Source organism: Falco peregrinus, chromosome 7 (genome assembly GCF_023634155.1).
Source record: "Falco peregrinus isolate bFalPer1 chromosome 7, bFalPer1.pri, whole genome shotgun sequence".
NCBI lineage: Eukaryota > Metazoa > Chordata > Aves > Falconiformes > Falconidae > Falco > Falco peregrinus.
Window position 1 is genome coordinate 7,137,536 of NC_073727.1, and position 19,035 is coordinate 7,156,570.

The 19,035-nt window shown below is 36.9% G+C and overlaps 1 protein-coding gene across 6 annotated transcripts in view; it reads left to right on the forward strand.

Annotated features, from left to right (window-relative positions):
- The window catches only part of RGS7 (regulator of G protein signaling 7), a 253,975-nt gene that overhangs the window by 189,900 nt on the left and 45,040 nt on the right, over positions 1-19,035 (forward strand). For all 6 annotated transcript variants that reach the window (XM_055811125.1, XM_055811126.1, XM_055811127.1 and 3 more), the window contains 4 exons: positions 1,418-1,482; positions 3,340-3,416; positions 3,559-3,640; positions 18,736-18,810. In XM_055811125.1, the coding sequence (XP_055667100.1) occupies positions 1,418-1,482; positions 3,340-3,416; positions 3,559-3,640; positions 18,736-18,810 (299 nt within the window). The remainder of the gene's footprint in view (positions 1-1,417; positions 1,483-3,339; positions 3,417-3,558; positions 3,641-18,735; positions 18,811-19,035) is intronic.

Genomic DNA, 19,035 nt, shown 5'->3' on the forward strand with positions numbered 1-19,035 from the left:
GGGAAGGGGAGGGGGAGGAGATGACAAAAACTGCATTAACATGTAACTTCATTTTACATCAAGTAGCAACTGTAACTGCAGCTGGAGTTATTAGAAGTGCTTGTCATCAGTTCCACTGAAAGAGCATCCACTGGAGTGGGTTTGCATACGTTTGCAGGTGACTTGTCAGAAATAAATGTTTCCATGGAGTCGTAAAACATAATTGGTTTGACTACCTTAAAAATCAAAGCTATATATAAGATGAGCACTTCCCTCTTCCTAGGGATTTCAACAGTTTAGCTCCTCTGTGAAGTTATTCCTCTCTGCTCCTGTAGTTGACCAACTGGCAGTCAGGAAGCAGGAACAGTAAACCACAGCCAGTAAATGTGGGTGTTTTCGCTGGTCATAAAAACCATGCATAAGTTAAGGTTTTCTTACCTACACTGATCAAAAGATTACTGCATCTCACATATAAGAAAGTGCTCTGAAGTAATGAAGTGGGTAAATATTGCGCAATAAGGAATTGTGCCGCACTCATTCTCTTGCTGGTGGAGGAAGCTGCACGATATTCAGAGTTGATGTGAAGTATTTGTTGCTAAATAAAGTCTAATGGAAATGTATGTTGTTCAAGTGTAACGGAGTGCATAAAGAATTCAGGAGCGAGCAACGTGATGCAAGCCCCTGTGCTGTTTATGTAGTCTTGGAGTTTCATTTTCATCCCTGTGTCCTTTCAGTATTTAGCTGTCAGTATTCTACTTTATTAAGATTCTCCTCTGTTTGAATGAGGTGGAGGCAGAACAGCTCTGCTGAAGGATTTTGGATCCAGAAAAAAATGAAAGAATGTTTTTCCCATTATATCTAATACATGATAGATTTTTTTTCATTTTTAGCCTCTTGTTTTCTGTTTTAAATATTGGTTATAGCAGACTAATCTGTATAAGACTTGAATTTTATCTAGATTTAATTTTTAGCTAAAATCTTCTTAGACTGACATTTTGTGATTTCTAAATATAGAGTAAAAATACATAAAACCATGTATATGCATTCTTAAAAACCTATTTGAGTAATATAGCAGCAGCTCCTGATAAAACTCTTATGCATTTTGAGTTATACTCACAGTTTCAAAAATGTTTTTGCCATTTTTTCTTTAATGTGCTAGTTGCCTGGCAGTTAAAGCACTTCACCCAAGTATCTCATACATTTTGTATATGATGTCTTGCATAAAGCAGATTTTATAATTATTTAATGAATCTCTGTATCTGACCCATCATTTTAGTTACAATGCTGTTAGCATTGACCCTGTATTTAAAGACTTTTAGAACAGGGGGAGAAATCAAACCAGAAAAAGCTAGCAGTAAAACAGACATGAAGTCTCTATATTTCTGGTCTGCTGTGTTTGTGAGATAGTATCAAATTCTGTTATTTTATTCTGTTCCAGCCGTTTACCTCTGCAAGCGGACAATGCAAAACAAAGCAAGGCTAGAGCTAGCAGACTATGAAGCTGTAAGTACATGGGGAAGGACAAATTTCTCCGCTGGGTCTAATGAGCATGTGAAATAATGTTAAGTATGAGAACTGCAGGCATAATGTGTGAAAATTTATTAGTTACCCTCTTTTGCCAGCATGTGGGTATGAGAGTGCTCAACGGTCATAAGCGCTGTTTGAGAGACTGTAGTGAAGACTAACTGGGCAAAAGTTGAGATTTTGGTCCATCTCCAATCTTACCCTGCTCAGATCACCGTGCCAGGATCAGAAATAACCATTCACAAATCCCAGATACACCACAAGTGTTTGAAAGCATTTTTACTCTACGCCGTGTAAGGTTTGAATGAAGGATATCTGGCAGTGTTTTCAAAAGCACTTGGTAGCTGCAGAAATATAAATCTCATTCTTTAAAGTGATGCTGGTGCTTGAGCCTTTATCCCATCAGTTAGGCAAGAGGCAAAGAACAGGCTAGAGGCATTTACCACTGCTTGAAAGTTGGGCTGTGCCCCAGGCAAGGTGAGATAATCGGGGCCAAGAAGAGCCAGAAAAAGTTTGATCAGTTGATGAGGACAACACTCGCTAAGGAGAGAGAAGTCTTGAATTCCATCCCTATCCCCCCCAAAAAATTCATGAATTTTTCAGGAAAATGTCACCATAAAATTGATGACCCACGCTGGCTCTGTGCTGCAAGCTGTCCAGCGGCGCTGCCGTGACATGATAGCAGGCTGGTCAGCCAGGCTTCTCAACATGCCAAGTGCTCCAGCCGCAGCACCATGCTGACACACTTTATTGCTTCTTCTGGCACAGGCTTGCTTTTCAGTGTACTGCACTGTGGGGTATGCATAATTTTATACTTACATGCCTTAGAAAATTCGCCTCCAGTATACAATACACAAGAGCCTTTACTGGTATTGACAAGATCTCCAGAAAGCCTGCTCTTCACTCCCTGCAGTCTTTATTTTCAGTAACTATGTCTCAGAGATATATTTGCAATGCATACAAATACAGTTAAAGCAACCCTTTTTGTTAGGGAGTTTACAGACAATTTTTCACTTAGTAAAAGCAGTGCATGAAGGTAACAGGGGTCATTTTGGAGGAAGATAAAAGCCTCAGCCTTCTCCGTGTTAACAGACTGCATACTGCTGCCATTTAAGCTGGGGGGAGATTGGAAAAGCTCTGTTACAGACAGTGAAGCTGTTCCGGCATCACTGGAGGAAAGAATTTTGCTAAGATGTTACAAATCTTCCTCCTATTGTTAGTAGGCTGTAGGATATACACAATTCCTGCACAGTGGTGAAGAACTATAGTCTGCATTTTTGTAAAATGAGGATAGATGTGGTGCTTTGGCAAGATTCCTATACTGCCAAAATACTGATAGCTTCTTATTATTTTATTCCAAATAAATTGATAGGCAGCCCACACTGTTCAATGTAAACTGTTTGTATAGATGACTGGTGGGAATTACCATGTGGATCATCCAGTATGGGAAGTAATGCTCTTCTCTTTCAGTATTAGGTACTTTCAAAACAAGAATGTTTCTTTGTATTATTGCAAAATTACTCAGCCAGCACCCAGTATATAAAGATGCTTCAGCAATCACATGTTCTGCTGAAAGCTGCATCCAGCCTTGTCATCAGAGTTTCAAAACTGAAATAATCAGGGTGTTCAAAAGTAGGTAGACCTAGTATTCCAACCCCTATGGTGTCAAGGAAAGACTTTATATCAGATAGGTAAGGTACATTTACATGGGCACAGATATGACTTGTATTACATCTTGGGGGAGGTGGGTGAGGGGAGGACGGAAAGATAAACTAAAATCTATTAAGTAGTAAATAGCTTACAACCTAACCCACTAAAATTGTAATGTATTTTCAGGAGAGTTTGGCCAGGCTACAGCGAGCATTTGCTCGGAAATGGGAGTTTATTTTTATGCAAGCTGAAGCACAAGCAAAGTAAGTTCCTTTGAAGAGGAAGAGTTTTGGGTTTGTGTGTTTGGTGAAGGGAGAAGGGGAGGGAAAACTGATTGGACCCTTCTTATGTTTCAAATTACTGTCATTAACACTGTTTCTTTTAAATATCCTGTAACATTGACAGAGTTGACAAGAAGAGAGACAAGATAGAGAGGAAGATTCTTGACAGCCAGGAGCGAGCATTCTGGGATGTGCACCGGCCGGTGGTGAGTGCCGGTGGGGCTGCTCTACCTGTGAGCAGGACCACTGATGGACATCAGCTTCTGGGGAGCACTGGGGTAGCCTGGGAGTCAGTAAAAGGACTGAAGGTCTGGGGCCCACCTCCCTTTTTGCAGGATCTAGAGTTTATATCAAATTACTATTGAAGACTGCAGATATGTGTACTCTGAGTTTAGGGTTTTCAGGGAATAGATTTGTGGTTTCTGATTTCTTCAGTCAGAAGATACCTGTCTTTGGCTATGACCAGCTCAAATGTTTCCCATGGTATGAGTCACACAACCAAAATTATCAGCATAGCTAAAAATACTTTTAAATAAATCTGACTTTTTTAAAAAATCTGGGGTTTTTTGCTTTCTAAGTCTTTCAGCTTCACTCTGGTCACATTTCCAAGCTATTTTTAATGTACATAAAAGTTAAATATTGTTAGCTTTGAGCTGTGGGAGTCATACACTGTCAAAAAGATTTGTCTGAGTCCCTTGTCAAAGTCCATCTGAAACAAAATTTAAAAAAAGAATGTAGATAATCAACTATCTTTGAGATCTTAAGCATTGTGAAAGAATGTCAAACAACACAAGACTTCCAGTTAAACTGTAAGAACTCAATAATCACATTTTTATGCTTTAATACAGAATTATATGTTTCCCTTACTTAGAATTAAACTTCCATTTTCTGTGTACAGAGTTTGGTACCATTACCAATGAAACCAAACCTGGGCTATATCTTCCACTGTGACACTGGGAAAAGGGACTTAACTAATTCTAATTCTGGGGAAGTTAGGTGATTATACCAGTAGAAGTGAATACAGTGAGAAAATTTCAGATAAAAAATAATAAACTTGGACATGGTCAGCTTTCATTGTGACTGTGGAATTGAAAAAGTGGTAGAAGAAATTGATTTTTAGGTAAGATTTAGAACACCAGGTAGAGAAAATATTTTGAAGTGAAAGAGTCAAACCACAGGCATTAGATGCAAGAAGACATTATTGTTTCGTCACTGCCATAAAGTAGGGAAGGAGGACAGAATACAATCTGCCATCTGATGTTGATGGGAGATACATACAGAATAGACACAGCAAGTTTCTGTGAGAACTTATGAGAACTTTGAAAGTGCAGACAGCTTTTATATTCACTGCAGAAATGGATCTAAGGGTTTTGAATCTGGGAAAGAGATGCTATTTCCAGTTTGGAAGAGAAGACGAATTGTTAAAGTTTCAAGTTAAGATATAGGCAGACAATAAAGAGAGAATCAAAGGGACCAGAACAAGAGGAAATTGAATCTGATTAAGAGCTTTGGCTGAACTGTGGGTAAATCTGCCTGGTCCAGCAGATGTTTTTAATCTGGCTGTAGACATACCTAGGAAATAACAGAGGCAAAAGACTGGCTTACAGTCAGCAATGTAGGCTCCTGATTTTAGGAGATATAAATAGAAGAATGGAGAGGTTGCTACTTTGCTTAACCAGCTCCTCTCACTAGTTACTGAAATACTAATTTTGAAAACATTGTTTTGAATTTACTGTCACAGTATAAGCCAGAAGCTTCTATGAAAAAGAATAAAAAAACAGAAGAGGAACACACTGAAAAGAGAAAGGTGATGCTAGAGCTAATTGCAATTTCTAATGGCTTTTCAAGACCCCCAAAAGTCCACCAAAAGCTCACAGAAATGTTGCTGTAACCATCTAATTTTGAAAAATTCAGTAATGTTTGGATAAGAACCTGGGGTTAATGCTTATTTTTATTTACACGTTTTCATCTTTTGATAAAAATTCAGATGCGAGGCGTGATGACTATATTGTAGAAAATTCACACCAGTTTAATTTTTTGGCTTTTAAAAATGAATTTTGAGAACCAAATATGTCATTATTTGTTTGGGGCTTTTTTGTTTAGGTGAGTAAATAAGTGGTTTTCAGGGGCTTTTTGCAGCTGTCCTGGTCTGTAATTGCTTTATTTCTTACCTACCTGACTACGGTACTGGTACCAAACCTTTAGATATAGAATATAATCTATGAATGTTACATCTGCATTTTATTTCAAAAAAAAAAGAGATACTTTAGGCTGATGAAAGGGATAGAAGAGGAAAGCAAGCCGTCAGCCAAAAGGACAGTGCAGCAGTGCACTACAGGAGTGGGAGACGTGAAAAAAGAACAACTATATGACAGTGAAAGCAGGAAAGTGTAGCTGCAGAAAAAGAGCATGATTTGGGTATCAGATTTGTCACTGTGACTGATAAGTTTAAAGGAAATGGATCAAGGTTTGATGTATAAAACGCATTTGCCTCAAAAAGCAACTTTGGGTCCCAAGTCAAAGTCAATCTGCAGGTGGTTACAGAGGCCCTAGAAGACTGATGCCATAGTCTGAGGGACAGACAAATGCTTGAAGTTATCAAGGCTGTTACTTCTGATCAGTTGACTGGCTAGTGCCCAGAATTTTTCCTAGGTTTTCAGACTGAGATGATGCTGGGAGATGAGCTAGAGAAAGTAGATTTGGAGAGGATTTTTTTTTTTCAAATTATCGCCTGTTCTTCACTTCTTTTGAGAGACAGTTAAGAGAACAGTTTAGATAGCTCACTTATCAGTTTCCATTCCAATATTTATTTAATTCCAGGTTCACTACGTATTTTATTTTTTATTTTGGTGTGTGCTTTAGTGTAATGTGGAATGTAATCTCTGTAATTTCTGTGGTTTCCAGTTGCTGCTTTATGCAGAAAGACCTTAGCTTACAGCTAGAAAGAGCATGACTGAGCTTCAACTCTAGGTATGGCAGCCTGCAGAGACATTCCTGCACAACTTTAAATCTTACCAGTTCAGATACCAGTCACAACGAAAGCATGGAAATGTGTGACAGGGACAGCTGGATGAAATCCCTTGAGATCCTGAGCAGCAGATCTAAGTCCATGCCATTATTTCTAAGGTAGAGGCAGTACCTAACACAGGTCTGAGATTAGTATTATTCACATACAGTGACACATTTCTCTTTTTTATGGCAGAGCAAACGTATCTTAAAAGTCTTCCTTTTCTTTCTGCCTGCCTAGGAAGTGTATCATTTCCATAATTTTGAAACTTCTATTGATAACAGACTATGGAACCGAGTGAAAATTGGTTAGGAGGATTAGGGTGTTAGTGAAAAACCTGTTACAAATCAAGTTAAATTCGGGAAGTCAGTTCCAAGCAAAATAAATTAAGAAGCTGCTCATATTTGAAAAGAAATGTCATGCTCCTGATTAAAGTCTTCATAAAAGAATTCATAGCTTTCCTGAATTATTATCTCTGTTTAAAACCCATAAACTTACACTTGTTAAAAGGAGACAAACAGATACTAAACCAGTAAAACCATTCTCAAACCCACGTCAAATAGAACAGAAGCAGAGTAGCTGTGGCTTGCTGTAGAAGTAACTCTTTTAGGTAGCAAGCAAGGACAGCTGATGACTTGCAGGTACAAAAGATTCACTTTTCTTCCTGAGATACACATTAATATAATTTAAATGAAATGCATAATAAAGGCCTGTTGGCTACTTGTTGAGGTTCAGATTAAGTAAGATGATAATGGAGGAAGTATCCTTTCCTCCTGAAAGTCATCTGTATAGTTCTTAACTATTATAAGTTGGAAAAAAAATGTTTTATTTTCTCCAATTTCTGCCCTTTGTCATCGGTCAGAATGATGGTTGTACTGCAGTCATATCTAGCAGGGTTGTGTGCAGTTGTTTTTAAAAGGAAGATGGGAAATCCGCAACAGCTAAGATGTGCCAGAAAACCACACTGGTGTGTGTCCCTTTCCAAAATTTAAACTGTGGCTATGGTTTAGGTACCCTGTGATTAATAAAGCATGAGCATGAGTCAAGGTGTTATCCAGTTCTTCCATTGTGCCATTCATAGCTTGTGTAAATCCAGTCTGCAGGACTTCTATTCCCTTTGCTACTACTGGTTTGCTAAATGATGACGATCATCTTGTTTCTCTGTGAAAAAACTGAGTATCACATAGTGATAAGGGTAGACTCAATGATCTTAAAGGTCTTTTCAAACCTAAATGATTCTATGAAAAAGAAACCCAGTATTTGTGTGATTTAATACATTAAGACAAAGTATCCAGGGTGGGTATGTCTTGTAAGGACAGCAGCAACATTAAGGTCAAATGTGGGTTTAAGATAATATACTGATGATGTAAAATTCAGAAATACGTGCAATTTCTGAGTTTGGGGGTTTCATGCCATTGTTTCCTAGTAGCAAACTAGGAAAACAGTAATCTTTAAATTTTAAAAACTTGTCACTCATCCCACACCTTTTTCTTCTTTCTCTATTTAGTTTGTTGTTTTTTTATTTAAAATTAGATTCTATCTCCATTAATATAATTTTCTCTGTTTATATTTTAAAATTATATTTTACGTGGTCTGAACATGACCCTCAGCATCTGAGCCAGTAGGTAATATTACTGGGTGTCTAGGGTCATGTAACAGATATTTGTGGTTATTTGTTCTAGGTTTTCTTTTCTTTTCCTTCATTGCTTTTGTTTTTAATGACTTTTCCATCCTGTCCTTCAAGATCAGCCTCAAAGACTCGGCAAAAGACTGAATTTAACTTGGCTAAGGTGGTGCAATCCTTCATTTCACACTTTGCGTGCTACAAATCCAAGACTTTTCTGGGCCAGACACTTGTTCAGCCAGAGAACACTTCTGTCTACTTTATCATAATATTTTCAGAAAGTTTTTAAACATCTCCAGGAAATGAATGTGAATCATGCCATCCAACTTCTCTGGTGATATATCCACATACAATGTTCATGTCTTCTTTTTGCACCTGTTTCCCCGTATATCCCTACAAGGGAGTTACCCCTCCAGTAGACAGGGAATGCAGCCAAAGCAGCAACTGTGAGTCTTAGATAATTTCAATTCTGGTAATGAAACAAACCCTTGTATAATGTCTTATTTTCAAAAGATGGTTACAATGTGTATGATCCATGCTCGCATCTGTTTGAGGCAGATATTTATAAACCTTATAGCTAGCCTGCTAAGACCTTGATGGAAGAATTCCTACTCACATTATTTAGCATTTTTATTTAGTCTGATGCTTGAGTAAGGGTGGGACAGATAGGGAAAAAGAAGACAGCTTTCTTGCAACAGTGCAACAAACAAAGTGTTCAGGTTAAAACTGAGGATTATGAAGAGGTCAGAAGTTGTGGAACAGTAGCTGATGACTTGGTAGAAGGTCACAGAAAAATGAAATATCATGGTTTTTAGTTCTAGTAGCAACTAAGAAAATGAGCTGAAGTAGTAAGGATAAGGAGTTTTTTGAATAAGTGCAAGGTTTCTACCTTGATTTTTGTTTCTCTGTGAATTAAATTTGCTGCTTTAATCGAAAACATTCTTTCAAGGATCTTCATATAAGTCCAAAAACAGATAATCAATTTCTAAACGTCTCCTATATTTGCCATCAACATTTTCAGAGATGTGTGGTTTGACTTCCCTGTTGTCATTTCTTTTCAAGTGAAAAACCTAAATTCTTATGCATGGAATCTGTAAAATAGTAGTTCCCTGCTTTTTGGGATGAAAAAATTTGAAGAAGCAATAACATCTCTGAGTATTTAGCATAGGGGCAACAAACCAGATAAATTTAACATGTTTCCTTAAGCAACAGTGTTGCAAAGATGGGAATCTTCACATACACAATCACATTAATACAGCAGTATTTAAAATTCTGTTTGAATAAATACAATGAATCTAATTCCAGTACAATAATTTCTGGTTCTGAAAACCAGCCACTACAAACCTAAAAAAGTCTACTGTAAATTAAGAGTAATTAGAAATTAAGTTAACTTTCAAAAAGAATTAAGCACATAACTTCTATGTGGTAGTATACTCTTTAGTAAGCTTCTAGTTTACTTTCATATGGCCTGTCTCAAAAATTAGATTTCAATAATCTTTCCATATGCATTCGGCATAGTATGTGTTTCTCTGACACACAGATCACTAAAAGATTAAAAAAAAAACAAAACACAATATGATAAAATCCTTTCAAGGTGAAAGTCCGGCTTTGTGCTAAATCTGTCCTTAAACAAGCAAGTATGTGAGAATGTGAGAATCCCTGTAAAGATTCAAGATGCTCTGTCTCCTATGGATTAATTTTATGGTTTAATTTATTAGTATTACATTTCTTGAAAATCTCTCTGTATCTCTTTTTATCCTGTTCCAAGCAGGTCCTTGGTTTGCACAGCCACTGGAATTCTTTGTGTGTCTGATACTACTCAGGGAAAAGATCTGAACTTTGGTTTGAGAAGACAAATAGGTATAAACTGGTACAGTGCAGGTTCCTTTTTTTTGGAAGGATGCTGAAAGTCTTTGAAATTTTAAGTGATCCTAAGTTTCATGCGGAATAAGTTTACGATGCTGCAAACATAATTAAAGCTTGATCAAACTAATTGATTGAATGTTTCTCCTTTGACTGATGGTCTTTGAACCACATTTGTCTTGTCCAAACAAGAGAAACAAATCATAGTTAAACTTTTATCCATTAATTGAACAACTTGTGATGTTTTGATTAAGTACACTGCAGAATAACAATGGAACTACTCTTACTTTGGTAGTAGTCAGTGATCTTCCAAATAAATCCTTGAACAAAGCACGTATTGATTTTACTAATTGGTCCAAATGGCAAGTTTTCTGTCCTTCATATGGAGCTGTCTATAGTGGGTTTAATTTATATTTAAGTGCTTATGCCTTTCTCTGCAGTTTATCAAGAATTCATTATTTCAGCATCAGTATATTTCTAGTGGATGACACAATCAGGTTCATTGCTCATTCATTTCTATTTAAGAAATAAGTCTCAAACTTTATATTATTTGTCTCTGTTCTTTAATAAGTCAAAATGAAATTAGCTGATGAGGACATGTATTGACTATTTAAATTCATTCCATGCTGCCTACATTATTCTCTACTAAAACCTTCAACAGAAGAGAACTCTTAATCCTAACAAAGCTTTTATTAATTCTTACCAATTAAGACAATCCCTTCATTTGAAGGAAGCAGTTCAATAAGATTTGATATTGAACATTCTGTGGCCTGAAATAGCAGTTCAATGAGTGAATAAGAAAAAATAAAAAGCTATATTTACTTAATTAAAGGCCAATAGGTTGTACATCATTATCTGCTGATATAGACAGGTTTTAGCAGTTAAGCTGTGTACAATTTGTTTCCATAATACTACTTGACTGTAGATCACTATATTCAGAGCTATTTGCAGCATATTGTCAGATATATAATTTTTAAAAAATAGATTCATATTAATGAATACAACCAAATCTGAGGATATTCCATGCAAGTCCAGTTCCAAGTTGTATTCACTTATTTCAGTGTCACACTGAATCCATACATAGTAATTATTTACCCTATCTTGTGGTCCATAAATATAGTATTTAGTAGCATAACACACTTTTTTTTTTTGAGATAAATAATGAAAAGTTTGTAGAAATTGGGAAATTATCTAATGCTTTAGTAGAACAAGCCGATTTTAATAATTCTTCCCTGATTATCTGCCAAATTTATGAGGCATCTGGGAGTGAAATCTGAAATGTGCTGCTGCAGAATTTATACTGAAAACAATCTTGGGGTTTGCTTCCTAATCATTAAATATGATTTATAGGTGTTAATTGGAAGGTATAGCTGTACTTCCCAGGTGAGATAATTTCTAACCGAAGAGAGAGTTGATAGGAAAAACTAGAAAAATTGTGAGCTAATTTTACAGAAGTTTGGTATGGAATTCTAGGGAGGTGAAAACTTGATAAAAGCTGTGCACAAAGTCATCATCAAACATGTCCTTATTACAATTTATATATGAAGTTACTATGGCCATAATGGACTGTAATCCAAGTATTTGTCTTTCAGTTTTTGCTTCTTCTTAGAAATGTAATGTGAGTGGGACCGCTGTAAAGGCACTGTAACTTAACAGCAGGTATCAAAAGTACAGTCACAGTGCTTGTATGTCAGTCACACACCTGAATCAAAAAAGCATGTTTCCAAAGAGATAGTTGTGCTAAAAGTAAGTGTGCAGAAGCTGGGAATACGATACTGTTAGAAAAAAAAAATAATAAAATAAATGAAGTGTTTATGACACACAGACATACTTTTGGAAATCCAAGTAGAGAGGAGAAAAGTTACATGATAGTGTCTTGATATGTTTGTAAAACTTACAGTGCCACTACAGATATGGAAGAAAATAAATGATCTGACATTATCAATTTCAGCTGTGGTACAAAGACTATTCATTAAGTAGCTAGACAGACCCTGCAGCAGGGTTACTCACCCGAATTACTTCAGAGTTTGTAACTACTGGATTATGCTATGTTTGTGATAGGGCATAAGTTCCAATATTTAAAAAAAAAAAAACAAAAACAAACCATCACTTGTAACCTAATAATTTGACTTACCATAACATTTTTCCTCTTTCTTCAGACATCTGCTAATTTACTGATGATCTTGTGACTAGAGATGTTGTCAAAAAAAGTCCCAGTGCTTACACACTTGATTTCTCAGAATTATTTTCAAAGAACTGTTGAACCGAATGGAAATTGTAATCAAGCCATAGACTTTTGCAGAGGCTAATAACATTCATAATGGTGTGTCAGATTAGTTGCACCTAGCTGATTGTAAATTAAACCCATGATTAAGTGCTTCAGTTGTAAGTAACAATATTTTTTCCCGATCAAAAGGAACTGGTTCCTGTAGCCCAGTCCCTGTAATCACTGATTTGGCTTTACTGCCTTGGGTGGTGTAACAGAAGGGGGTGAGATCCCCTCCAGCAGCTGTACCAATACACATTCCTACATGTTTACAGGTTCTGGCAACTATGGCTATTGGGTTTATGTTTTCATCACTTAGTTGAGGTCGGTTGATCTAATAGTTATAAAGTGAACACCATTTTAAACAGCTTTCAAATCCTATCAGGCAACCAACGGAATAAAGAGTTTACTGAAATTTATAAAGGGTTGGAAATCTGCAGCCTTCCTTTGACTGGACCTTAAGATAACACCTTGTTTTCCAAATCCTGCTAAAAGAGCTGACCATTTATACTCAGCAATTTGAAATGTTTCTCTGAGACTGTCCATTGCATCAGCAAAATCATTAATAGTGCAGCTCTTCCACTGCAAAGCCTTTTTACTCATTGACCCTGAAGTGTGTAAGATGAGGTAAAACACAAAAATACCCAAATTATCCGTACCTAAACCTCAACCTTTCCTTATAAGCCTTAGTGGGTTCTGTGCACTCAAATAACTTCCATCTCTGGGAAACGAAAAACTGGTGCATTGCAGGAAAATATAGCTGGTGTTTTTCTTTGAAAGCCTCAGTTTTATCCATTACTGACAACTTACTCAATGTAGGATTTTAATGTCTCCTTTGATGCTAGGCTTTGTATGAGAAAATATAAACTTTCCTACATAACCAGAGTCAAACTGGGTATTCCTCCAGCTAATAACTCCTTTGTTTTTTTTCAGCTGAGTACCACTGGGATTTTTTTCGTTGCCTCATTTCTTTTTTTATAATCTTTCATGCCCTTATTCTCCCCTTGATTTTTAACTACATGCAGTTCAGCTAGCTACACAAATAAACTAGAATATAAAAGCCACAAACTAAAATGAACGTTGGTATTCTGCTTATCACTTGCAGTCTAATTAGGTTCCTTTCCCTGCTTTAGAAGTGAGTGGTATGAATAGTGACTGTCGAGGGTTAGAAGACTTCTTTCCTGGAAAAATGACAGAAAAATAGCAGAATAGATTGTTGCAGAAGACAACACTAACATTTGACGCTCAGGAAATTTCAAATTTTAAGCTTACTATGTTTGCAATATTCTGATATTGCAAATAATGTAAAAGACAACTTTCAGTCTCTGCCTTGTCTTTAAGTCTGTGTGACTATATCTTTTCCAAGCAGAAGTGAAGATCTGTCATGTTTGTATCCATGTCCATGATTTGAATTCATAGCATTTAAATTTTGAAAGCTTGGAGAAATTGAAATTTAGTATTTTTGCAGTTAAATGTAACAAGTTAGCATAGGCTTGTAAAACAAATAAAAAGATCTATTTCACAGTGTATTGACACTGAAATGCAATGAAATTGTGTAAGATTTTGAATCAATCTGCCTAAATATTTACTGCTTTAATGCACCCTGAATTTCTAAGTGTGTGTATTGAAGTGAGGTAATTATTTTAAATAGCACCTATGTGTTTTTAGCTAAAGAGGCCGTGAAATGACATTTCTGTACATTGTCACCGGGTTTGTTTGTATGGGTTGAGTACACACCACAGGCTGCCAGAGGACAGAGGCAGCAGTAAGGTAGCGAATACGTCTTGTCTTTCCTTTCTGCTGTCCTGGGGAGGGGAAGGCAGGGTGATGAATTTCACACTGCCGTGAATGCTTGATTGGAATGTTCTGTAAAGTGGCTTCTTGAAATTTCAGCCCCTGCAGCTTGTGAAGATCACAGGCTGCACCACAGAAATGTAGGCTGAGAGGGACCTCTGGAGGTCCTGTTCAAAGCAGTGCTAACTTCTGAGTCAAGTAAGATCATCCAGGCCCTTGGTTAAACAAGTGTGGAAAATCACCAAGGATGGAGATTCCACAGCCTCTCCTAAGCAACCTTTCCCTTTTATTATGAAGAATATCTCTTTACGGCAAACTGAAAATTCCTCTACTGCAATTTCTGGCTATTGCCTCCTTGCCCTTTCATGGTGTACCTCTGGAACAGGTCTAGCTCTGCAAGTCTCTTTAGGCAGCAGAAGAGGACAGTTAACTCTCCCCTTTTGCAAGCAGAAAAAAGTGTGTTCGTTCACTGGACTTCTCCTTTTGGAATATATTTCTTGTGTTGTTTGTGTGGCCCCAAACTAGTCTTGGTGTTCCAGATGTACCCTCATGGTGCAGAGTAGAAAGAAAAAAGCACTTTCCTTTGCCTGCTGGCAATGCTGTTGCTAATGCAGCTGGGGATGTGGTTTTTCTGCATTGCTGCAAGGACAGACTGCTGACTCATGTTCAACTTCTCCCTCAGATCATTTTCTACCGAGCAGCAATACAGACGGTTCCCAGCCTATTGCAATGCATGAGCTTATTCCCTCCCACATACACGGGGGTATTTGTCTCAGGTACAAGAATACTTCTGGTTGCTCTGGCTTAAGGTGATTCACTAGGAAATTGCCATATTCTTTAAGAAAGAAAAAAAAAAAAAAAAGCCAAAACTCTGTGCTGACATTATTATAAAACTGACATCATTATAAACTGTGTACTTTCTGTTGAGGATTTCACACTTAACTAGAATTACAAGTACATGATAGCAAAGAGATTTTTATACAAAAAGGAGTTGATAGCAATTAATTTTGGCTGTGTGGCAAGGCAATAAAGAGGGCCCTTGGAGTTTGACACTTTGTACAGCAGACCAAATATTAGGTATTCTGCACTATTTGGATGGAAATGTGCCACAGCTAAAGCATTCCATTTGATGTAAACAATGATTCCTTCCAAAGAGTTGCTACAGGTATCATAAAATTAATTCACTGTTAGCACTATTACAAGGGCTTAATTAATTAATTCACTGTTGCCACGGTTATTAGGGAAGCATTGTGAATAGCAAGTAGATTTTCTTTTAACTAAACATACTCTCAGGTGGTTGCTGTGTTCAAATGTTGTCTGTAGCCAGATCCAAGCACGTAAGTTCTTGGACCTCCTCTCTTTGCAGAGGAGGCTTCTTCCTCCCACTGTTTCTTGGCAGAATCCTATTATGCAGCCTCCTAGACAGCATCAATAGAAAGTTGTGCTGCTTGGAATTCAGACTAATGTGATTATTTAATAATTGAAGTAGGGATTAAAAAAATCTTCTATATGTGGTGGTTTATATGATTTATCTGCCTCCATTTATCTCAGCAGTGCATTTATCAGGACTGCACTGACATGTCTGTTGCTGTAAATTAATGCAATGACATTTTTACTTTGAGATAAGGGCATGCTAATAGATGGATGAAAAGAGACTAAGTTTCCTTTGAATATATGACAGTTTTCCAACCAGCTATTTAAAAACAGATGAGGCCTAAATTCTACCCTGTTATGATCGTGCTATATGATAATTTCAACAAGGTCACAAGATTTTCCTGTGTATGTGGAGGGGGAATCGTTTTCATACAGAATATTAGTCTTGAAAGAAATAAGCATTTTATTTACACGTATAGAAGAGGTTTCAAGTCTTCTAGGAAATCTGTTTGAAAACTATTTACAGTATTAGTATGCAAATTATATACTACACACTAAATGGAATCTTGCAGCAGAGTACTCTGACAGGCATCTCGCTATTTGAACTATGGTAGTCCAGTTAAAAAAGCAACACAAAAAGAAAACACAGCTGGATGCAATTGTATCCAAACACATACTTATTATGTTAATGGGGGCATATGAATAAAATGAATTGTTGTCCGGCAAAGGTTTTCCCACAAAGACTCTGAGCAAAATGTTTAAGTAACGCAAGCTTTTGTGTTTAATTGAAAAGATGTTTGATAATTATTCCTAAAAATTGACAGATGAAGTTTGGCAGCACCAGAGAAACAATAAAGCCCATCTCATGTTAAGTATCATTTTAATAAATATTGCTCAGTTGAGACAAAAACATGAACCATGGCCCAGATTACATTAGGTACTTCCAGTGATATAATTTAATTCAAATTATGAGGACAGTATTGTAGAGTGGTAGTGGTACATGTCTGAAACTCCTATTGGTACCCCAGACTGTCAGAGGAGTGATACACTCTGTAGCTGCCCTCCCTTTTGCACTGAAGCTTCCTGATGCTCCCCTGCCTGTGCCTTCCTGCTGCTGCTCTCCTGCCGCCTGCCCTTCAGTCCCACCTCGGCCCACTTTCTGCCCTCACAGCCTCTTGTGAGCACCCCTGCTGAAATATGCCACCGAGGGGTTTTAAACAGCCAAATGCCAATAAGGACCCACTAGATGCTATACAAGGTCAGTACTGGGCTGGGTCTCTTTCCAACCAGTAAAAGCTTCACGTTTAAGTCATTCCCAAAAACCTCCCAGAATTTCTTGTTACGTCCCTCACGTGACTCTGCACAGCTCTGGCATGTAAGTTACCCGAGCAAGGTACAAAATCCGTATATACCAATTTACTGCTGGTAGACTTGAAATCTTTGAAAATAAAAGGTTTCGGATGAGGTGTATGCCTTTTTTTTTTTCTCTTTTTTTTTTAACTTCCCCTCCCCCTCCATTTTTAGGACATGCTTTTAACAAACCACAACTGAAAACTGAACAAATAACAGTTTGTGCCTTATGTAAGTGTGCCTGCTATTGAAATGGTTGCGTTCAAAGGCTGTAGATATTGTTAAAAGCCCATGTCTTCTTCACTGCCAGCTGCTGCCATAATCCTAAAGTAGATGCATTGTTTCTTTTTTAACTTTCTATCTGTGTACTGCCCAGTGCTTTCTGCCTTTAAATTGACCATCGTGCAGAATTTTGTATTTCTCAGCCTGCCATTATCTTTGAGAGTTACACGTTATTTTGAGTTGAAAAGCTACCATTTTTGTTCACAAGCACAAAGTGTACCTTCCATAATTTAGCTCAACAGGCATCTCAGGTGCAGTCTTGAGAACACTATCCAAGTGTCTTTTTATATTCTTAGTGATAAGGAAATATCTATATTGCAAATGCAGTATGATCAAATGCACTTTATTGTATTATTTTTAAATAAATACTTATTGATTTAATAACTCATACTGAATTAAAAAAAATGAGTCTGTTATTTAAAATATTTTCCAGAGTCAAAGTACCATTGGCTTGTTTAATGAAATATTTCTTGGCTCTGCCTACGTAGGAAATGTTTAAAATTTTTGTCTGTGAAGATTTACAGCCCCATCAAGCATTTTACATTATGATAAGAAGACAAAGCTTGTATCATTAGTGTGATAATAAAGTCAACTTGGTTGTCTGGCAAGTAAATTCTACATCTAATTACTCCCATTAAAACAAGGCAACCTACTCTCCCTAAAAATCTCTCCTGCTAGAGAGTAGCACTGACAATGGCAAATGTAATCCCTCTAAAATAACCGAAAAAAATGCCTCACCTGAGAGCATAACACTTACTATTAGTTGTTTCCTAACAATTCCTACCCATTCCTGTAGTGGGTAAAGAACAGATTTCTGCAGAGCTTGTACTTAGAGGGAAGTGTCAAAAGAAGATGAATTGGGAGAAACTAGAGGACTTGTGTCCTTTGGGATGCTACAGAGCTGTGAGCATGAATCTTTGAAGGCCAAATCAGACGTGTTGAGAGCCATTCTGTTCAGGTTGCCCGTCTTCTGGTTAGGTTGCTGAAACCTGTTTTGTGGCAGTTGTTGTTTCTTTTCTGAAGAAATAAATCCCATTTCACACATTCTTTTTAATCTTTTTTTAAGAAAGATCATCTTTATAAAGGTGACCCAAACCCGATGCTTCTGAAGGGAGCTGGTGTTCAGAGCTCAAGTGGATATTGCATTATTCTATTTATTTTTTATTGTTAGGTCAACCATGCTTTTTAAAGAGATAGCTGGAATGCACATTGTATAGCTTCCTTGGCAAAAGCAAAGCAGAAACATGTGATTTGTTTCTCTTATCTTGAGAATTTATTTCAAATTCATGATGTCATGAGCTCTCAGCAAATGGTCTTCAGTGTCTCAGTCCAAAATTCCCAAATACTGCCAACAGCAATTCGAGTTAGTACCTGGTCTGTGCTGCAGGTGTCTTATGATATGCATTTAGGTGCTTTCTGCTTCTCTATACATTGCTTTCAGTACTTTTAGCATAAAGATAAACAATTAAACTTGTCCTAAAAGCCACGATAGGGTGCAGAAAACAAGGCTGAAGAGCAGAACATTCTCTCTTACAATAAGCCAAAGAAAATGGTACTTGAGATGTTTCCTTAGACTACATTTTGTTTAGGTTTTAGGAACTATTGCAGATGGACATCAAGTTATTATATGCCTCTGGTTATTTATTTTCTTAGCCTTACAGACTGAAAAGGAGTACCTCAATGAAAATGTTATGGAGTTCCCTTGCAGATTTTATCCTCGTGCTTTCCTTTCTTTTAACAGCCTGGATGTGTAAACACTACTGAAGTGGATATAAAAAAATCTTCAAGAATGAGAAATCCACATAAAACAAGAAAGGTAAGTACTGTTACTATATCAGAAGCAGAAGGTGGAGGTAATTTATAGCATGAAGTTCTATAGTTTCTTAAAACAACTTCTTACGGCTGCAAAGAACAAATGCATAAATGTACATGATTATTTCATCAGCTCTTAAATGAATTAGTACTTACAAATTTTGCAATACTAAGTACATGTTATCACATAAGAAAGGCCTTGAAGAAATACACAGAAAATATAAAAATA